Below are 23,951 nucleotides of genomic sequence, written 5' to 3' on the forward strand. Positions count from 1 at the left end.
CATTGCTGTTCTGCCATCATCCCTGTTAGTGTCCCCTTTCAATCAACTTCAGACAGCTTCTCTCTGATGTATCTATAGTTCCCTTTACCCCACTGAACTATTGATACATCTGACTTGAGCCTCTGAAACTGCAGGGTGAATCCTAACAAAGAAGGATTTCTTTACCTTAAGCTCACTAATCAAATCTGGCTCATTGAACAAAACCCAATCTAGAATAACCTTTTTCCTAGTGGGCTCAACCACAAACTGTGATTTAAAAATAAAACACCTCATAGGCATTCTACAAATTTTCTCTCTTGGGATTCAGCACCAACCTGCTTTTCCAATCTACCTGCATACTGAAATCTACTGTGACTATTCTAACATTGTCCTTTTGAAATGCATTTCTATATCCTGTTATAATTTGTAGCCACATCTTAATTACTGTTCAGAAACCTGTATAGAACTCCTTTCAGGGTCTTTTTACACTTGTAGTTTTTTAACTCTACCCTCAACAATTCTACGTCTTCTGAGTCTATGTCACCTCTTTCTAAGGACTTGATTTCATTTTTTTTAACCAACGGAGCCACCCCACCCCCTCACCTACCTACGTAGCTTTTCAATACAACGTGTATCCTTGGATATTAATCTCCCAATTATGATCTTCTTTCAGCCAGGACTCAGTGATGCTCTCAACGTCATACCTATTAATCTGTAACTGTGCTAAACGATCATCTATCTTAATCCATATACTGCCTGCATTCAAATATACCATCTTCAGTCCTGTATTCATCACCCATTTCAAATCTGTCCCCATGTTACACCTCAACTCATCCCATTGACTTCAATTTTGACCTATCATCTGCCTGTCCTCCCTGACACTCATTACATACTATATCTAGTTACATCTGAATTTCCCCACCCTCAGCCCTATCACTCTGGTTCCCATCCCCCTGACAATTTAGTTTTTGCACATTGTTTGTTGTCAGTCTTACTGTGTAGTTTTTCACTGATTCTATTGTATTTCTTTGTTCTACTATGAATGCCTACCAGAAAATCTATCTCAGGGTATTATATGGTGACATATATATTATATATACACTGTAGGTGTGTGTGTGTATATATATATATATATATATATATATATACACACACACACACATTTATATTTATGTATATATAAATATAAAAATATACCGTATATGTGTGTATATATACATATATATTCATATATGAGTAACATATACACATACATATATATACATACACACTGTATATAGATAGATAGATAGATAGATAGATAATAAATTTATTTTGAACTTCAAACTCTGGTAGTTGCTTGTCTTAATATCCCCTTATTTTTGCTTTGTTTCATGATGCTCTGGTGAAGGGCATTAGAGCGAACAAATACTTAAAGACAAACTGGAGGTTGGAGAGCTTGAGTAGAATCAGCATGGTATAGGATATCTGTGACCACGAGGCAGAAAGTTTCAGGAAATGTAGAACATCATTTCCATTAAGGTTTACAATAAGGACTTAATGAAAACATTTAGCAGAGATAACTCTTGAGTAGAGGGCTGTGGATACGCTGTACACTCTGTGGCCACGAGATTAGTTACCTCCTGTGGCCACTGAGTGTGTGTTTGTGGTTTGCTGCTCCTGTAGCCTATCCATTTCAGGGTTTGACATGTTGTGCATTCAGAGATGCTCTCCCGCACAGCACTATTGTAACATAAGGTTACTTGAGTTACCGTCACCTTCCTGTCAGCTTAAACCAGTCTGGCCATTCTCCTCTGACCTCTCTCATTAACAAGGTGTTTTTGTTACATAGAAACAGAAAAACCTACAGCACAATACAGGCCCTTCGGCCCACACTGTTGTGCCAAACGTGTCCCTACCTTAGAAATTGCTAGGTTTACCCATAGCCCTCTATTTTTCTAAGGTCCATGTACCTATCCAAAAGTCTCTTAAAAGACCCTATCGTATCCGCCTCCACCACCGTTGCCAGCAACCCATTCCACGCATTCACCACTCTCTGCAAAAAAAACGTACCCCTGACATCTCCTCTGTACCTACTCTCAAGCACCTTAAACCTGTGCCCTCTTGTGCTAGCCTTTTCAGCCCTGGGAAAAAGCCTCTGACTATCCACACAATCAATGCCTCTCATCATCTTATACACCTCTATCAGGTCACCTCTCATCCTCCGTTGCTCCAAGGAGAAAAGGCCAAGTTCACTCAACCTATTCTCATAAGGCATGCTCCCCAATCCAGGCCAACATCATTGTAAATCTCCTCTGCACCTTTTCTATGGTTTCCACATCCTTCCTGTAGTGAGGCAACCAGAACTGAGCACAGTACTCCAAGTGGGGTCTGACCAGAGTCCTATATAGCTGCAACATTACCTCTCGGCTCCTAAATTCAATTCCACGATTGATGAAGGCCAATACACTGTATGCCTTCTTAACCACAGAGTCAACTCGCGCAGCTGCTTTGAGCGTCCTATGGACTCGGACCCCAAGATCTCTCTGATCCTGCACACTGCCAAGAGTCTTACCATTAATACTATATTCTGCCATCATATGTTACCTACCAAAACGAACCATTTCACACTTATCTGGGTTGAACTCCATCTGCCACTTCTCAGCCCAGTTTTGCATCCCATCAATGTCCCACTGCAACCTCTGACAGCCCTCCACACTATCCACAACACCCCCAACCTTTGTGTCATCAGAAAACTTACTAACCCATCCCTCCACTTCCTCATCCAGGTCATTTATGAAAATCACAAAGAGTAAGGGTCCCAGAACAGGTCCCTGAGGCACACCACTGGTCACCGGCCTCCATTCAGAATATGACCCATCTACAACCACTCTTTGCCTTCTGTGGGCAAGCCAGTTCTGGATCCACAAAGCAATGTCCCCTTGGATCCCACGCCTCCTTGTCTCAATAAGCTTTATGTTACGTACCCCGTAACTGGGTTGCCAAACCAGCAGAAATGGACCACTTAGTTGGAGTCTGGATTACTGGAACTAAGGAAGTTTTATTAAAGAAATAAGCAACACAGTACTCTCATCATAAGGATATAAATGCAACAGGTTAGCAATGATAAAACACACATGTACACAGAACTAGGATAATAGGATCAATCAAGCTCTATCGCAGTCTAGGGGTAAAATGATCAGTCTCAAGTGACACAGAGTTCAGTTCAGTTTAGTTCAGTTCGCAGTAATCGCTGTTGTGCCGTTGGGGAGAGAGAGAATGAATATGCAAATTCGGATTCAGACAGAACTTCGATATTCCTCGCAGTTAGCTTTCGGGCAAGCCCTTTGTAATGTCTTCTGAGGTCACCGACTGTGACCCCTCCGTTCTGGATACGATCGTTCTTCTGCGATGAACCCGGCACCCAGGCAAGGGTGGACACACACATCAGGTTCCCGCCGATCGTACCTTCTCACCCTGGGCATCTATGGTTGGTCCCGTGAACAGACCTCCAAAACTCTCACCAACTTGTGGGGGCACACCGCTTTTCCAGGGTCTCGTTATCTCGTGGTGTCGTGGTGTGTCTTGCCTTAGTGAACCTGTTCCTTTTATCCCCCTGCTGGGGTATCGCCTGTCCATCAAACTTCAAACAGTTCGGGTTCAAAGCAACTGGTGTGACAATACTCAGAACTGTGTCTCCTTTTGTTAATCTCTCTCATCTCCCATTAACATTTCTGAATGTTCCCCCATTGTCTTTCTTATCGGCCTCAGTCTTCTGATAACTTGGTATTTTGTCACATTTGAAATACAAAGAAATACAATGTCTCAATAAGCCTTGCAAGGGGTACCTTATCAAATGCCTTGCTGAAAACCATCTAATGCTCTTCTTTCATCATTGTGTTTGTGCCCACAGAACTGCTGCTCACTAGATTGTTTTTGTTTTTTTGTACCATTCTGTTAGTTCTAGAGACACTTGTGCATGAAAATCCCAGGAGATCAGCAGTTTCTGAGATACACAAACCATACAGTCTTGTACCAACAATCAATCCACAATCAAAGTCACCTTTATCCTACTTTGTCCCCATCCTCATGTTTGGCCTGAACAACAACTGAACCTCTTGACCATGTCTGCATGCTTTTATGTTTTGAGTTGTTGCCACATTATTGGCTGATTAGATACAGTATATGCATTAACAAGTAGTTGTACAGGTGCAAAGTGGCCACTATTATTCAAAGTCAAAATAAATGTATTATTTAAGTACATATAGGTCACCAGTTACTACCTTGAAATTCATTTTATACGTAGATACATAGAACACCTACAGCACAATACAGGCCCTTCGGCCCACAAAGTTGTGTGGAACATGTCCTTACCTTAGAAATTACCTTGGGTTACCCATTTTCTTGCAAGCTTTTATAGAAAGTTAAAGAAATAGAACAGAATTTACTTGGGTGGTGGGGTGGGGTGCTCCTTTCCTTCGCTATCCTGCAGGTCTCCTTTGGTTCAGGTGTAGCACCTGCTTCATCCCCCGACCAGTGTTGTGAAGCCAAGGGAGCAGGTGGTGGGTGGTCGTATGAGCATCTGGTGCATATCACAAGTCCTGACGCCAGGCAGACAATCTCTGAAGAGTATTGATAACGGCTGGGGTCACTTGTCTTGTGAAGACACTACCCAGAAGAAGGCAGTGGCAAACTACTTGTGTAGAAAAATTTGCCAGGAATAATCATGGTCATGGATAAGACGATGATCGCTCACATCATACAACATTGCACATGATGATGCTGATGAATAGAATTTATGAAAATCTATGCGTACATAAGTTAAGACTGACAAACAACCAATGTGCAAATATTACACTTAAGGTTATCCAGAAGCTTCTTTTACTATTGACAACTGCTGGTGGAATTTAATGACTGATGAAGGGCCTCAACCTGAAACACTGAATTTTGGTCTGGATCCACAGATACCGCCTGACCCACTGCATTCCTCCAGCAGTTCATCTTTTGCTGCAGATTTGAGCATCTCCTGTGTTTCCTGGACAAAGGACTTTTTTGACGTATTAATTTATAAGATATGAGGGTGATTGACAAATCCAGCATTTATTATATGTATGTGATAGCCACTGAGAAGGTGGTAGTCACCATCATCTTGAATAGCAGTATGCTTTCTGTAGATGAGCTGACTACCCTGGAGTGTGATCCCTAAGCTTTGGAATGAGCAATATGTTTCCAGGTCATGACAGTGTATAATCAAATTAAATTAGATTAGATTCAATTTATTATTATTATTATTAGGATGAACAAGGGGAGATTTGATAGAGGTATACAAAATTATGAGGGGTATAGATAAAGGCTATAGATTTCATAAACCGAAGTATTGAGTACAAGAGTTGTGTAAGACACTAGTGAGGCCTAATTAGGAGTAATGTGTGCAGTTTTGGTCACCTACGTACAGGAAAGATGTAAATAAGATTGAAAGAGTGCAGAGAAAATTTACAAGGATGTCACCAGAACTTTAGTACCTGAGTTACAGGGAAAGGTTGAGTAGGTTAGGACTTCATTCTCTAGAGCCTGGGAGAATGAGAGGAGGATTTAATAGAGGTACACAAAAATATGAGGGGTATAGATAGGGCAAATGCAAGGAGGCTTTTTCCACTGAGGTTGGGTGAGACTAGAACGAGAGGTCATGGGTTCACAGTGAAACTTGAAAAATTTAAGAGGAACATGACGGGAAACTTCTTCACGCAGAAGGTTGTGAGAGCTGCCAGTGCAAGTGACACATGCTAGCTCAATTTTAACGTTTAAGAGAAGTTCGGATAAGTATATGGATGGGAGGGTTGTGGAAGGCTATGATCCGGCTATGGGTTGATGGGACTAGGCTGGATAATAGTTTGGCATGGACTAGATGGGCTCCAGTTTCCTGCACCAATCCAAAGACTTGCATGTTAGTTGTTCACATGGGTGCAATTAGGGGCTGTGGGTCTGCCAGGCCAGAGGGGCCTGTTACTGCTCTGTGTCACAAAATAAATTAAATAAGGAAAATTAAAAATTAATGATATTAGTCATTTAGCTAGGAGACTAGAACTGCACCCAATTGTCTAAGTGAGGTTTGGGAGTTATTCTAGGCAATTAACCAATCTGCGCAATCTAGGCAATGCATTCCGTATATTTTGTATGGTGCACACTGCACCACTGATGGAATGGATAACAGGGCAGGATCTTTAATGTGGAGCCAATCATGCATTTGACTTTGTCCTGGATGATCTTCTGTTGTGTTGCACTCAGCCACACCGGTGGAAAATCTTCCTTTACACTCTTGTAGACAGTGGAGAGGATTTGGGATGTTAAGGGATGCACAAATTCTCACACCTCAGCTGAGAAAGTTAAACTTGTAAGAACTGGAATTGCAAAGTCTAACAGAGTCAGAATCAATATTGGAATCAAGTTAATTATCACTGGCATGCTGAAATCTCCTGTGACTATTGTAGCATTGCCCTTTCGAGATGCATTTCTATCTCCCATTGTAATTTATAGCCCACATCTTAACTACTGTTCGGAAACCTATATAGAACTCCCAATAAGGTCATTTTACACTTGTAGTTTTGTAACTCTACCCACAAGGATTCAGAGTCAGTTTCAGAATCAAGTTTATTATCATCGGCATATGTTGCAAAATAAGTTGTTTTGTGGCCACAGCAGCAAGACATAAGAATTGTTATAAGCTGCTTTAAAAAGATAAAATGATTTAACAGTGCAAAAGAGTGAAAACAAGGTGGTGTGCATGGACAGTTCAGAATTCTGATGTAATGGTGATCATTAAGCTATTAGACTCCCTAATTTGATTGTGGAAATCTGCTGGACTGAGAATTCAGACACAGTGCCTTGTGATTCCCTGGATACTAAGATGATCCAGCAAGCTCCAGACTTGTAGCAGCCATTATTAACAAAGGACTTTTACTACTTGGATGGCAGCAGTTAAAAGGGGTGACTCACTATCTTCTTCTCAAGGGCAATATACCCAGTGGATTCTTTATGAGGAAAATGATAAAATGGCTATTGAGTGTATGTTCAAGGTCTTCTGCTGCTGTAGCCCATTCACTTCAATGTTTGATGTGTTGTGCATTCAGAGATGCTCTTCCGCACACCACTGTTGAGGTTATTTAAGTTACTGTTGCCTTCCGATCAGCTGGAACAGGGATTTGTTTCGATGTTGTCGTTTTGTTGCTTGTGTTCTGTGTTGTTCTGCTGAGTATTTTGGACGAGCTATGTTGGCTCCGGACTGTGGGGCAACGCTTGTGGGCTGCCCTCAGCACACCCTGAGGGTGTGTTGCTTCTTAATGCAAATGATGCATTTCACTGTATGCTTCAATGTACGTGTGATAAATAAATGAATCTGAACCTCTTCATTTGTCAAGAGCTCCTCTGGTTAGTGGTGTAGATCTTTGCCAAATCCCCTGGTGGTCCTTTGCCCTTGACATGTCTTCAGTAGCTTACCTTTCCAGCTCAAGAAAAGAAAACTTGATGGCACTCACCACCAGTTCTCTCACACTTGCAGTATCTGGGTCATCCCAGTGCTGAGCAACATGCCCTAGTTAAGAAACATCAAAGAATGAATGCGACACATTCCTTTGCTAAAAAAAAAAGGTAATTAATATTTCAAGACAGGGACCATGTTACACTCTTGTAATGTGCATTGATGTTAAATCTGATAATATTAGCAATTTATAACACATGATTCAAAAACATCATCGAGCAGTACTCAATTACACATGTGAGATTACCATCCATTAGTCTCCTCCAAACAGTCTAAGTGCAAACAGAATCAGATGCCTTACTTACATGCGTATATTCACTAGTTATGTACACAGGAACATCAGATTTGTTCTATATGACACATTAGTATTTTTTAACTTAGAACATTCTTCTTCTTGACTACTTCAACCCATTACACTACTGAGGCATAGGCCGCCAACAGCAGCTCATCTTCGTCCTCTGTCCGAGGCCAGTCTTTAGAGTTGTTCCCATATGTAGCCCATCTTCTTCAAGGTCACTTGTCCAGATGCTCTTTGGCTGTCCTCTCTTCCTGGATGACCGAAAGTTGATCAGACCCTTCGGCTTCCACGTTCCTGCAGCTTTCACCACACAACTTCTTCCTCTTCCAGGAATAAGGTCTTCCGAACTTCTATAGGCGTTTCTGGGTTTTTACAGGAAGGGATTGCTAGCATCAGGTCCTTTTGCAGCTGAGTTTGGGACTGTCCGTGGCAGAGTTAAAGAGAACCTATGAGTACGGAAAGTTTGAGATGGTCATTTCTGTCAGCAGCAGGGAATGGATGTTGAGACATAAATGCATTCTTATCTGCTTCTTTATTAGGGTTTTGCCCCCAAAGTGTTTGAATGCTGATTAACCTGAAACTCATTATATTTACTAATCATACACTCAGTACCCACTTTATTAGGTACCTACGTTATCTAATAAAGTGGCCACTGAGCTGTATGTTCATGCTCTTCGGCTACTGTAGCCCATCCACTTCAAGGTTTGATGTGTTATATGCTCAGAGATGCTTTTCTGCACACTATGGTTATTTGAGTTACTATCACCTTCCTGTCAGCTTGAACCAATCTGTCAATTCTCCTCTCCTTTCTCATTACAAGGCATTTTCACCCACAGAACTGCCACCCACTGGAATTTTTGTTTTTCGCATCATTCGTTGTAAACTGCAGACAGTCTTGTGCATGAAAATCCCAGGAGATCGACAGTTTCTGAGATACTCAAACCACTCTGTCTGGCACATACAATCATCCCATGGTCAAAGTCACTTAGGTCGCATGTCTTCCCCATTCTGATGTTTGGTCTGAACAACAACTGAGGTTCCGGTGACGTCATCGTCCAGAACGGCAGCTTAAATCAATAGCTCCTCCTGAAAAACACATATATTGCCCTGCTAATCCATCAAATATAAGATCTTTCAAAAATATCTGAACTGATAATGGGGGCAAAGATGGGGAAAAAGAATGGAGATAAAAACATCACTGCGGAGCCTATGGACAGGAGAGGTGCGACGCGGCTCTCCTACCCGAACGCGTGCTAGCGAGGCTGATGATGGACCTCATTTAGGCGAAGCAGCAAATATGATAAAAATTTTGGAAGAGATACGGGGATTCCAAAAAGATAGAAAGCAGCAACTGAGTGATATCAAGTCAGAGCTCTCCAACATCAATCAGAAAATAGCAGTGGCAGAGACTCGAATTGAGAAGGTGGAAGATCGCGTGCAAAATGTGGAACAGATACTAAGTAAGATGATAAAAATATTAAATCAACAAGAAAGTAAACTGCTTGACCAGGAGGGAAGATCACGATAGAAAAATATCAGGATATGCAATGTTCCTGGAGGAGCGGAGGGTTTGTCTACGATGGAGTTTGTAGGAAAGTTGCTGTGGGACGCGCTAGAGATTCCCTCCGCTATGGGGCTTGAAATTAAGAGTCTGCATTGTGCGCTCGTCCCGAGGCCTACTGGAGACAGAGAAGATAAGCCACGCTCAATAGTAATTAGATTCCTTCGATACAATACCAAGGCAGAGATTCTACGTAGGGCCTAGGGTAAGATGAGGGTGTTTTTATAGACAATAGACAATAGACAATAGGTGCAGGAGTAGGCCATTCGGCCCTTCGAGCCAGCACCGCCATTCACTGTGATCATTGGACGGGAAATTAATATATTTCAATCAAGATTACCCCCCAGAGATCCTGCAGAAACATAAAGAATACTCTGCAGTAAAACGAATATTAAAGCAAGGAAAGATTAGACTCCAAACTCCGTACCCTGCTAAACTGCGGGTGTTTTATGAAGATGGTATGCAACTATATCAGACAGTAGAAGAGGTGACTACAGACATGAGGAACAGAGGGCTGTCCGTCAGCGTGATCAAACCGAAGGAAAGCCTGGCTGAGCAGTTATCCCAATCTGCTTGGGAAATAGTAAGAGAACCGAGAAACCAGGGGACGGGAGGAGGTCGAGAGAATATCAGGAAGAGACCGTGAGTTTTCTGAAAACAGCCATCACCCCCTCCAGAAGAGCCATAATGTTTGGCTAACTTTAAGAGTGTTGATAAGATAAACGGTGCTATACCTCTTTCAAGAAATATAATGTGGATTTTATATTACTCAATTATTTTTATTCATTCATTCACTTCTTTTTCCCCACCTAAGTGAGAATAAATATATGGGAGGAATACACAGGGAAATCTTTTCTGTGTAGTGGACATAGACTTGTTTACTTACTTTTATGGATACTGTAATGGGGGGCCCCAACTCACAGGGAGGAGGGGCTATCCCCCACGGCTAGACGTTTCCTCTAGCTCAACCCAGGGTCATCTACTGGAGACCTCAGCCTTGCAATCACACCTTCATCGCCGTTTTTTTATTATTCGCGTTTCTTGGTTCTTATTTGTTCAGGAAGTAGACCGATTAAGATTTATTCTGCTAATTTCAATGATATATTGAAAGATAAATACACATGGCTAAGGACAAAGTAAAATACATTTATTTTAATGTCAATAGGCTGTTAAATCCAATCAAACGCAGTAAAATTCTATCCAAAATGAAAAAAGAACAAGTCCATGTAGTATATTTACAGGAAACTCACTTAAGTGATAATGAGCATGGAAAACTAAAGAGAATGGGCTTCACTAATTTGTTTTTCTCCTCATATAAATCAGGACATAGAAGAGGAGTTGCTATTCTTATCTCAAGCAAGCTAAATTTTGAAAAAGTATTCGAAATGGGAGATAAGGAGGACAGATATATTCTGGTAAGGGGGAATACAGATGGAAATTCAGTTACTCTATTGAATATATACGCATCTCCAGGAAGTGATATTAGTTTCTTTCAGAAAATTACTAATATTATGGTAACGGAAACAAAGGGTCTCCTGATATGTGGGGGAGACTTAAATTTACAATTACAACCAAAAATAGACTCCTCCAATAGAAAAACCTATGCAACAAAATCCTTACATAAGGGAGTTAATACACTTTTTGAGGATGTTGGTTTAATTGATATCCGGAGGGACCTCTTCCCCAACAGAAGGGATTACACTCATTATTCTGCCCCCCCCCCTCCATTCTGTATATACAAGAATAGACTATTTCATAACATTTGGAGAAGACAAAGACAAAATAAACACCTGTGGAATTGGGACAATAGACGTAAGTGACCATGCACTTATATATGTATCTGTTGATTTTGACCTACAACCAAAGAATAGTATTTGGAAACTAAATACAGGTCTACTCAATGATCCCTACTTTAAGGAACAAATTAAAAAAGAAATTGGTCTTTATTTAGAATTCAATGATAATGGAAAGGTTTCACCTCCCATTCTATGGGATACTCTGAAGGCTGTTTTAAGAGGGAAAATTATAGCGATATCTTCATATAAGAAAAAAATAAGGAATAGAACATTAGAGGAATTACAAAATATGCTGAAGGAACTAGAAAAAAACACAAATTGAATTTGGCACAGGATACATTAGAGGAAATTTTAAAAATTAGGAATGAAATTAATAGTTTGGCTATGCAAGAAGTCAGGAAAAATTTAATGTTTCTGAAACAGAGACATTATGAAAGTGGATCTAAGTCTATGAAAATTCTGGCATGGAAACTGAAGAAAAAGATGGCAAAAAATACGATTCATAGAATGAGGGATCCAAGAACAAAAATGATAAAAAAAATTAAGCTAAGTGAAATTCAAGAAGCTTGTGAAGTGTTTTACAAAACTCTATATTCCGAAGTTCCAGGGGGAAGCATAACCCAAACTGACACTTCCCTGAATTCTCTAGAGTTACCCACTTTAAGCGAAGAACAAAATAGAACGATGACTGCTGACATAACTGAAGTTGAAGTAAAAACTGCAATTAGTAGGCTTAAATTAAGCAAGTCACCGGGTTCAGATGGATATACGGCAGAGTGGTACAAAGAATTTAAAAATGAGTTAATTCCTGTCTTACTCCCCACACTGAACTGGGCTCTAAAAGAGGCACAAATGCCACCCAGCTGGAAAGAAGTGATAATCTCAGCTATACTGAAAGAAGGCAAGGATAAAATGGAATGTGGGTCATTTAGACCAATATCCGTTCTTAATGTAGATTATAGATTATTTACCTCCATCATGGCCAAATGATTAGAAGAGTTTCTACCCATACTGATACATAAGGATCAGGCAGGTTTTATACAACAACACCAAACACAAGACAATATACGAAGGACACTTCACATTATGGATCATATACAAAAAAATAAAATCGAAGCAATAGTGATAAGCGTGGATGCTGAAAAGGCATTTGATTCGGTTAATTGGAATTTTCTTTACAGAGTTTTACGTAGATTTGGTTTCCATGACACAATTATTAAAACTATACAGGCACTATATGACAACCCTACTGCTAGGATTAAAATCAATGGATATTTATCAAATAGTTTTACCCTAGAAAGGGGCACGAGACAGGGTTATGCATTGCCACCGCTAATCTTCGCATTATATCTGGAACCATTAGCTCGATACTTTATACTTCATACTTTACTTTATACTTTATACTTTATTGTCGCCAAACAATTGATACTAGAATGTACAATCAGCACAGCGATATTTGATTCTGTGCTTTCCGCTCTGTGGATTAAAAATATTAAAAATTAGTAAATATTAAACAGTTAAATTATAAATCATAAATAGAAAAATGGAAAGTAATGTAGTGCAAAAGAACCGAGAATCAGGTCTTGATATATCAGATAAAATGAAGATATCAGGGGATATCAGGGAATTACTATTAAAGGGTCAGAGCATAAATTGGCCTGTTACGTGGATGACATTTTGATCTATCTAGGGCAACCAACACAGTCTTTACCTAAATTGATGCAATCCTTCGAACAATATGGTCAATTATCAGGATACAAGATCAACATAGATAAAACCCAATTACTTTCATATAACTATATACCACCAAGAGAAATTGAAAGTAGATATCCCTGGGCATGGCAAACAGAGTCTTTCAAATATTTGGGCATCATTATGCCAAAAGATTTGTCAAAATTATCAGAATGCAATTATCAGCCTATACAGTATATATAAAAAATTAAAGAAGATACAACAAGATAGAACCTAATTCCTTTTTTCAGTCTCAGCTCAAGGATTGGATCTATTAAAATGAATATATTGCCCAGACTATTATATCTCTTTCAGACCCTACCAATAGAGGTTAATCAGAATCAATTCATTGAATGGAACAAAATGTTATCAAGATATGTATGGCGGGGCAAAAGGTCTAGAGTTCGTCTCAAAACTTTACAATTAGCCAAGGAAAAGGGGGATGGGGCCTACCTTCTCTTAGAGATGATTATTTTGCAGCACAGTTGAGAGCTGTGATATGTTGTTGCAACGCATCATATGACGCTCAATGGAAAAACATTGAGGAGGGGATACTTCCCATCCCCACACAGGCAATTTTGGCTGATAACAACCTACAAAGATACATAAATACCATTGATAATCCATGGGTGAAATGGACTCTTAAAATATGGAAAACAATTATAAAAGACTATAAACTAGAGGGAGATATTGCAGTTCTTAAATGATGTGCATATGACTCGGATTTTATGCCAAATAAACTGAATGTTAGATTTAAGGACTGGACAGCTAAAGGAATAACAGTTCTTTGCAATATAATGAAAGAAGGAACATTGTTCAGTTCTGAAATGCTTAAAGAGAAACACTTATTAGAAAAACAAGACTTCTATCGGTATCTACAGATGCGACAGTATGTTAATGGGAGGGTTAAAAATGTAACCAAAGCAAGTACATGTTTGATAGGGCTATTTAGAAAAGCATATAATTCAGATAACGGTAGTAGAATCATTTCAAGCATGTATAAGGATTTGTCAAATCTTAAAACACATTCGACTGCAAACATTAAAACAAAATGGGAGAAGGAAAGAGGGATAATTATATCTGAGGAAGAATGGACAATAATATGGAGGTATCAATGGAAGCATACTAGTTCACAGAAATGGAGGGAGTTTGGATGCAAAAACTTGATAAGATATTTTATTACACCCTATCAGAAATCCCATTATGATAGTAACCTCCATGTTTGCTGGAGAAATCATGGAAATGAAAATGCAAACTATTCTCATATTTTCTGGGATTGCCCCATTATCAAAGACTATTGGAGTGGGATGCACAATGACCTACAAGACATTCTTAAATGTGAAATACCCTTCGAAAGTAAGACCATATATTTTGTGTATGTACCTCAAGAATGGTTGAAAAGAGATAAATATTTAATGAATATTCTGCTGGTGGCTGGTAAAAAGACTCTTACCAGGAAATGGTTATCACAGGAGACCCCAACTTTAAATGCATGGATGGAAATTACAACGGATATTTACAAAATGGAGAAGATAACAGCGTCTATTAATCCTAAATTGGAACAATTTGATGCATACCGGGAAAAATGGTTCAACTACATAAAACCTCATAGGCCTGATACTATTCTCACAAATCAATGAATATGTTGTTAAAAAAAAGATCACTCCCTACTTGTACATAGTTTTCTCCTTTTGCTTGTTCTTTCTTTCCTCTCTTTTCTATAGGTGGATACCTCAGATAACTATTATGTGGAGATTTGTGGCAAATATGATTATATGATATATATGTACAGTATCTGAAATACATCTTATGGAAATGTTTGTTTGATGATGAACTTCAATAAAAAATAAATTACAGAAAAAACAACAACTGAACATTTTGTCCACGTCTGTATTGAGTTGCTGCCACATGATTGGCTGATTAGATATTTACATTAACAAGCAGGTGTATAGGTGTATCTAATAGAGGCCATTGGGTGTATATTACTAATGATTATTTGCATGATATGAAGGGGCCAGCTGGTTCTAGTGAAATCGTACAATGAATGGATGACTTGATTTGTAAATTCCACATTTATAGCATCATGATCATTTCTTTGCAATACCTAACCATCATGAGCAACATCATCTTTATTAAATTCTTTAAAGATTGTTTGGCATGGTGACACAGCTAGTAGAGATACTGCCTCATGGGCTCAGGGATCCTGGTTCAATCCTAACTTCCAGTACTGCCTATGTAGAGTTTGCATGTTCTGCCAGTAATGCATGGGTTTCCACTGGTTGCTCTTGTTTCATAGACAAAGAACAGTCGAGTACAGTACAGGCTCTTCAGCCCACGATATGCCAAATTTTTAACCTACTGCAAGATCATTCTAATCCTTCCCTGCCACGTAGCCCCCACGTGGATGTGTGGGTTTCATCTGGATCCCCTGTTTTCCTCCATAGATTTACCGGTTAGAAGGTTACAGGCAAGAGAAAATCTACAGATGCTGGAAATCCAAGCAACACACACAGAATGCTGGAGGAACTCAGCAGGCCAGGCAGCATCTATGGAAGAGTGCCCCTCCAGCATTTTTTGTGTGTGTGTTGCCCTGGTTAGAAGGTTAATGGGTCACTGTACATTGTCCTGTGATTGTGTTGTGTATTGGCATTCGTCTGCCTCGAAGGACAATGGGTGACGATTATCATCGTAAGCCTGAACGGAAAGTAAGGAGATTCTGAGATGCCCAGTTGTCAAGATCCCCCTCTCAGCCCTTCCAGTGTAGTCCAAATGAAAGCTTATGAAGCAATATGTTTGGCACCAGCTTGGCTGCAGGAGCTGCCAGAGGGATGTTCAATAACATCCAGCCGTCTTAGGGGCTCCACTCCAGATTCACTATCTTAGCTTACTCCCGTAGCCTTCGTCACCGGTGTGATTAGGCTAGGGGGGGATTACACTGCATTGCAGCTTGTGGGGCCAGGAAGAGCCTATTCCACGCTGGATCTCTAAATAAATAAACATCTTCTTCTTCTTCTTCGTGCGCCTTGTGCGTTACACGCTGGGGCGACCATGGCTTTCCACATTGAACCATCCCATGCAGCGTCAATTATATCTCGCACACTTAGATCTGTTCGTTCTTTCAGAGTCCATATATTTTCTTCTTTGCCTTCCTCTTCTGTGTTTCCCAGGCATACGGCCTTGTAATGTAAGGCATTCTATTTCTCCCTTTCTGATGACATGGCCCAGGAATTTAAGCTTTCTCTCATTTAATGTTCTCATTAAAGATTTTCTTGTACAGGCACATTGGAGTACTGTCTCATTAGTTACCCTATCTCTATATGATATTTTCAGCTTTCTTCTAAGAAACCACATTTCTGTTGCTTCTAAGTTTCTTTGGAGTTCTGATGTTATAGTCCATGTTTCGGAAGCATACAGCAAGATTGACCAGATGTAACATTTTAGTAGCCTAAGCCTTGTTGTTATAGAAATGTGTCTGTTGGTAAAAATGGGTTTCATTTTTTGGAAGTTGGCTTTGGCAATGGAAATTCTTCTTTTTATTTCTACTTTACTTCTAGCATCTTGTGATATAAAGCTACCAAGGTCATTAAAGCTGGTCTTTTGTTCAATCTCTTGGTTACCAATGTACAATTGGCAGTTGGGAGTATCCTGCTGTTTTCACCATACATTTGTTTTTTTTTACAGTCAATGGTTAGACCAAAATCTGCACTTCTTTGTATTACTTTGTCTAGGAGGATTTGTAGGTTTATCTGTAGCACTTGCTATAAGGGTGGTATCGTCTGCATATCTTATATTGTTGATGTTAACACCTCCAATTTTTATTCCATCTAGGTCTTCTATTTCTCTGAGAATCACTTCACTATAGATATTAAATAATTCCGGTGAGGCAACAGGTCCCTGTCTAACTCCTCTTTGAACTTTAGTCCAACTGCTTAAATTATCATCAATTTTTACCGTCGCCATTTGTTTCCAATATAAATTTTGAAGCAGTTGTTGCTCCCTTCCGTCAATGTTTAGCTTAGCGAGAATTTGAAATAATTTTTCATGTTGCACTTTGTCGAATGCTTTAGCGAAATCAATAAAACATAAAAAGACATCATTTTGATATTCAATTGCCATTTCTGAAAGCATTGGTAGTATGAAAATTGTGTTCCTAGTTCCTCTATCCTCAATAAACCCACATAGCAGTTTAGAAGTTTCTGGTCTTAACTTGTTTTTAATTCAACTCAGTACAATTCTCAACAAATCTTTATTATGTGACTCATAAGACTGATTGTTCTATAATTTTCGCAGTCAATAATTCCAGGAATTTTTGGCAGAGTCATTAATACTGATTTCAAGAGATCGTCAGGTGATACACCAGACTCATATATGCCATTAAACAGATCAAAAAGAATATCTATGCCCAGATCTTCTAGGGCTTGTATCATTTCCACAGAAATTTCATCAGGTCCAGTGGCTTTACTATGTTTCATGCTTTTCATTGCTTTAGTTATTTCTTCTTTGGTAATAGGTGGGCTAGAATTAGGGTGTTTAATATCTGGGGATTCCCTTCTATTATCCTCAAACAGCTGCTCTATATACTGAATCCACCTCTCACATACTTTATCTGGATTTGTTAGTATGGATCCGTCTGCTGATCTTATGCATCCTGTAGAGGAGGTTTTCTTAATTCCAGTAATTTCCTTAATTTTCTTGTACATTTCTTTGCTGTTGTTAATATTGCCTTCCACTTCATTGCATTTTTGATTCAGCCATTCTTGCTTTGCAATATCGCACAATTGTCTGGTCCGTCTGTCCAGCTCTCTGTATTGTACTTCATTATTCTTCACTAACCTTCTTTGTTCCATCAGATCTAGAATTTCTTAGGTTATCCACCCCTTGTTGGTGTGTTGGATTTCTTGCACTGGGATTATCTCTTCCGCTGATTGCTGTATAGCATATTTAAATCTGTCCCAAATAGGTGTTGTTACGTTTTTGTTGAGGTGTTCTTTCACAGCTGTCTTGAATTGTTGCTTAAGTATGCTATCTTTTTTAAGTTCTCCCAACATATACTTCTTTCTCTTTTTTCCACGTTTCAGTTTCTTTAATTTTGTTTTAATGGTAGTTATTACTGGATGGTGATCTGAACCACAGTCTGCTCTTGGGTAGGCTTTAGAATTTGTGATATTATTTCTAAAGCGTTCATTGATGGTAATGAAATCTATTTGATTCCTTGTTCTATCTCCAGGGCTAATCCAAGTACACAATCTACGTGGATGGTTTTTATACCAAGTATTGGTGATCACTTGGTTGTTTCTGACACACCAATCAGTAAACCTTCTCCATTTTCATTTTTCTCCCCTAATCCAAACGGTCCTATAATGTTATCAACCTTTCCTGCCCAACTTTGGCGTTAAAATCTCCCATGACTAGTTTTATATCCTGAGATTTACATTGCTCATAAGCACTGTTGAGATCTTCATTAAACTTGTTGATATCCTCTTCATCTGCATCATTTTTTGGTGCATAGGCTTGGATTATGCTAATGTTAAAAAGGTTACCCCTTAATTTAACTAAAAGCAGCTGATCGGATATCACCCAATATCCCATAAGACATTTTGATACTTGTTTGTATAAAATAATTCCAGCTCCATACATATGCTGTTGACCTCCAGAATATATTATCAGAGAACTATTCTTAGTGAATTTGCCACTGTCAGTCCATCTAATTTCTGACAGGCTGTCCATTTCTCTTTCATCTGTGCGCCTATTTAAGAATCTCTTAAATGATCCTAATGTGTCTGCCTCTACCAGCACCTCTACACCCAGCGCTCTTTGTGTGAAAAACCTCTGACGTCCCCCCATACTTTCTTCCAAACACCTTAAAATTATGCCCCCTTGTATTATCTATTTCTGTTCTAGGAAAAAGTCTCTGGCTGTCCACTCTATAGCCCCTATCACCTGCACAAAGCTTCCTCACACAATTCAAAAATGTGCTGTTTAATACATTAATTGGCTACTGTGAATTGCCCAGATGCCTAGGTGAGTGTAGGGCCTGAGTATTACCTTTTCTATCCTTTGACTGTTCATGGAGGGCAGGCAGGCGAATTATAAGAGCACACAATTAGTCAGTTGTGTAAATTCATGTGCTCGTTAGCTGGGACAATAAATGTACTTGTCAGTAAATAGGGATTCTCTCTATCTCTAACTGATCATTATTACTAAGGGGTAATCTTTGTAAAATTCTCATTACAATATTACAATGAAGTAATACCAAGTTAAAAGCAATAACAGAATGCAGAATATTGTCACAAGAGGTCTGGAAATCTTGAGTAACACACAAACGGCTGAAGAAACTCAGGGAGTCAGGCAGCGTATATAGAGGGAAATGAATGGTCAACATTCCGGGCCAAGAGCTTTCATCCTGATGCCATTAATTCCCTCCTGGCAACTGTGAAGAGTGTTACACCTCCTCCCTCACTGCCATTCAGGGACTCAAACAGTCCTTCCAGGTAAGGCGACACCTTGCCTGGAAGTCATTTGGGGTTGTCTACTGTACTCGGTGTTCCTGCAGTGGCCTCCCCTACATCAGTGAGACCTGACGCAGATTAGGAGACTGTTCCCCGCTGTTGTGCCCAGGCATCATTGCTCAATTCAGCCAGCACGCACCATGCAGCAATCGTCATACGCCTATGAGACTTCAGTTCAGACCACAAAATGCCAGGTCATATAGGCAAAGCTCAACTCAGAAAGGAAAGTTACAGGCTATTGACTGCACAGATCATATCCAAGAAAGAGTGTGATTAATACAGTCTGTTTATTTTGTTTGCTACCAGCAAGTAGTTGTTGTGTTTCACCACTGCCATCTTAAACCAGAAGTTGTATTGATACCAGAAACCAGAACTTAAACCAGAAGCTGTCAGAGCAGTGCTGCCAGGATAATCAAGAACACGATCCACCCAGCCAACACACCTTTCGTCCATCTTCCCTCCGGGAGAAGGCTCAGGAGCTTGAAGACTCATGCGACCAGATTTGGGAACAGCTTCTTTCCAACTGTGATAAGACTGCTGAACGGATCCTGACCTGGATCTGTGCCGTACCCTCCAAATATCCAGACCTGCCTCTTGGTGTTTTTGCACTACCTTACTTTCCCTTTTCTATTTTCTATTTATGATTTATAATTTAAATTTTTAATATTTACTATCGATTTGTAATCCAGGGAGCGGGAAGCGCAGAATCAAATATTGCTGTAATGATAGTACATTCTAGTATCAATTGTTTGACAACAATAAAGTATAGTAAAGTATAAAAACTGGTAAGAGTGAAAGGGGTCGTGGCAAATTTCTTTAGTCTCCTCAGGAGGCAGAGGCACTTTCTTGGCCATGGTATCTATGGTCTCATTCTATGCTATAGGAAACTATTGGTTACTATCAAGAATTGCAAACAAAGTCTCTCACCAATTGAATATGTATTCAAAATCTAGTCAAAAATGCTGTCCAAGAATTTGGTTTCCAAAATGAAGTTCCATTTCATTCCCTCTCTCACGTGGTAGCAACTCAATGCATAAAAGCATGCAGACATTCTCAAGAGGTTCAGTTGTTGTTCAGACCAGAAGACCATAAGACATAGGAGCAGAATTAGGCCATCTGGCCAATCGAGTCTGCTTCACCATTCAATCATGGCCGATCCCTTTTTTTTTCCTGCTTCTCAACCCCAGTTCCCAGCCTTCTCCTTGTAACCTTTGATGCCATGTCCAATCAAGAACCTCTCAATCTCTGTCTTAAGTACACTCAATGACCTGGCCTCCACAGCTGCATGTGGCAACAAATTCACCACAAATTTGTCTAAAGAAATTTCTCCGCATCTCTGCTTTGAAAGGGCTCCCCTCTATCCTGAGGCTGTACCCTCTTGTCCTAGACTCTCCCACCATGGGAATCATCCTTTCCACATCTACTCTGTCTAGGCCTTTCAACATTCAAAAGGTTTCCATGAGATCCCCCCCCCCATCCTTCTGAATTCCAGCAACTACAGACCCAGAGCCATGAAACATTCTCGTATGATAACCCTTTCATTCCTGGAATCATCCTTGTGAACCTCTTCTGGACCCTCCCCAATGCCAGCACATCTCCTCTAAGATGAGGGGCCCAAAACTGTTCACAATACTCAAGGTGAGGCCTCACCAGTGCCTTATAAAGTCTCAGCGACACATCCTTGCTCTGGTATTCTGGACCTCTTGAAATGAATGCTAACATGGCATTTGTCTTCCTAACCACCGACTCAACCTGCAAGGTAACTTTTAGGGTGTTCTGCACAAGGACTCCCAAGTCCCTTTGCATCTCAGATTTTTGGATTTTTCTCCCTGTTTAGAAAATAGTCTGCACATTTATTTCTACTACCAAAATGCATGAGCATGCATTTTCCAGCATTCTATTTCATTTGCCACCTTCTTGTCCATTCTCCTAATCTGTAAGTCCTTCTGCATCCTACCTATTTCCTCAGCACTACCTGCTGCTCCACAAATCTTCGTATCATCTGCAAACTTGGCAACATCTATTCCATCATCTAAATCATTTATATACAGCAGAAAATGAAATTGTCCCAACACCAACCCCTGCGGAACACCATTAGTCAAACTGGCACCAAACATTCGAATGGGGAAGAAATATGACCTAAGTGACTTTGATCATGAAATGGTAGTTGGTGCCAGATGGGGTGGTTTGAGTATCTCAGAAACTGCTGATCTCCTGGGATGTTCACATACAACAGTCTGTAGAATTTACAGAGAATAATACAAAAAAAAAAGAATTTAAAAAATCTAGCGACTGGCAGTTTTGTGGGAGAAAATACCTTGTTAATGAGAGAAAACATGACCAGAATGGCTGAAGCTGACAGGAGGGTGACAGTAACTAAGATAACTACACATTACACCAGTGGTGTGCAGAGGAGGATCTCTGAATGCACAATATGTCTAACCTTGAAGTGGATGGGCGACAACAGCAGATCACGAACTGATAAGCAATGGCACTGAGTGTACAGCCAATGTTTTATTACACAGGAACTTCTAGCTCTCATTAGATAAGCTTAAAATCATCAATCATTCATAATTTAGTGATTAGATTTCAGAAGTGATTCATAGGTTAAAGAGCAACTAGTAATGTTCTGAAAGCTTTCCTATGATTACAAATACTGCCTTTATGTAGTCTTGCATTAACAGCAGAGAATGCATCAGTTATTTGTGTTAGTTTCACATGGGATATTATTCTTTTTAAATTTTCAGAGAAAATTTTATACAAGACAGAATAATTTGAATATAGCATCCATTTGACAAAGAATATGTATCATACATGTTTATTGAACCTTGCACTGAAAACATTGATATCAATAATCTTTCTGCTCTGGATCCTACAGGATTTGTAAAAATACCTCAACTATTTTTTTAAAAAAGCAGCAGCAATTCCCAATCAATAATTTCCCACAAGAAGATTCAATTTCTCATTGAACAGAGCTCAGTTTTATAACCATCACTTTTTATTCTCATGGAATGATCTGCATCGCAATCATTCCTAGATGTTTGTTATTATATTTATAATCTGGTTCAGTCTCTAATACCAGTCAGAATCAGGTTTAATATCACTAGCATATGTCATGAAATATGTTGTTCTGCCACTATAGAACACAGCAATATATATTTTTTTTAAAACTATAAATTACAATAAGGATTATCTTTTTTAAATTAGTAAGTAGAGCAAAAAGAGACAGGAGGTGGTGTACATGGGTTCATTCAGAAATCTGATGGCAGTGACTGGTGGGATGGTGTCAGTAAGACCAAAGAACTGATTATGGACTTCAGAGAGGGCAAGAGGAAGGAACACGCACCAGTCCTCATAGAGGGATGAGAAATGGAGAGAGTGAGCAATTTGAAGTTCCCGGGTGTCAATATCTCTGAGGATCTAACCTGGACCCAACATATTGATGCAGCTACAGGGAAGGCGAGACACTGGCTGTATTTCAATAGGAGTTTGAGGAGATGTTGTATGTCACCAAAACCACTCACAAATTTCTACAGATGTACTGTGCAGAGCATTCTAACCATCTGGTAAGGGGGTGGGGGGCTACTGCACAGGATTGAAGTCAGCTGCAGAAAGTAATAAAATTAGTCAGCTCCATCGTGCATGCTACCTTCAAGGAAAAGTGCCTCTAAAAAGAGGAGTCCATCATTAAGGACATCCATGACCCAGGACATGCCCTCTACTCATTGTTACCATCAGGAAGGATGTACGGAAGTTTGGATAGGTACATGGATGGGAGGGGTATGAAGGGGTATGTGCTGGGTGCAGGCCAATGTCACAGGCAGAAAATAAGGCAGCATGGACCAGTTGGGGTGAAAGGTATGTTTCTGTGCTGTAGTATTCAATAACTATGACTCTAATTTTTTTAATATCTAGGAAAGCGCAAAGGTTTTGAATTCAACCTGTCATTGCAACAAGGCTGTGGAATTTATAAGATATCACAAGCAAGTAACTGCACTGGCCAGGGAAGCAAGTCTCTGTCTCATCAGAACCTTACTGCTCATCAACCTGATGGCTGCAAATTCCTCCCTGTGGGAAAGGAGGGAATTCAGAGCGACATACCCATTGAGATCAGCACCACCGCTCCGTTAGACTGCTCCCCGTGGTCTCCACTTGACCAGGCCGATCCACAGAAATTCAGCGACAAGGGCACAGGAAAGTCACTTGCTAGCACTCCAAATGGTGCAGAGAGCAAACTGGTGCAGGAGGAAGGACGCAAACCAGAACTTGTGGATTGGGAATGGTGCCGAAGTAAGTCGGAAAGGACTCCCCGTCAGGTGAGTGTACTGGGAAGGAAAAGATAAATGCAAACCATATACAAAGTTCAATTTTGTTGTCATTCAACCATATAAACGTACGCTGCCAAACGAAACAATGCTCCTTCGGACCAAAGTGCACAACAGTATAACTCACACACAACAAATAAAGTATTAGTTCCACAAATAATTTAACAAATAATAATGTGCATTTACCACTCAAGTTGAAAAATAAATGGTATAACAATACTGCTGCTTCATATGTGGTG

The 23,951-nt window shown here is 39.8% G+C and overlaps 1 protein-coding gene across 1 annotated transcript in view; it reads left to right on the forward strand.

The window, feature by feature from the left end:
- LOC140196998 (probable G-protein coupled receptor 149) overlaps positions 1 to 23,951 on the forward strand; it is an 84,990-nt gene that overhangs the window by 33,762 nt on the left and 27,277 nt on the right. Inside the window, exon 3 of the mRNA XM_072256929.1 lies at positions 23,303 to 23,703. Coding sequence (XP_072113030.1) covers positions 23,303 to 23,703 — 401 coding nt within the window. The remainder of the gene's footprint in view (positions 1 to 23,302; positions 23,704 to 23,951) is intronic.

The sequence above is a fragment of the Mobula birostris genome, chromosome 4 (genome assembly GCF_030028105.1).
Source record: "Mobula birostris isolate sMobBir1 chromosome 4, sMobBir1.hap1, whole genome shotgun sequence".
Lineage (NCBI taxonomy): Eukaryota > Metazoa > Chordata > Chondrichthyes > Myliobatiformes > Myliobatidae > Mobula > Mobula birostris.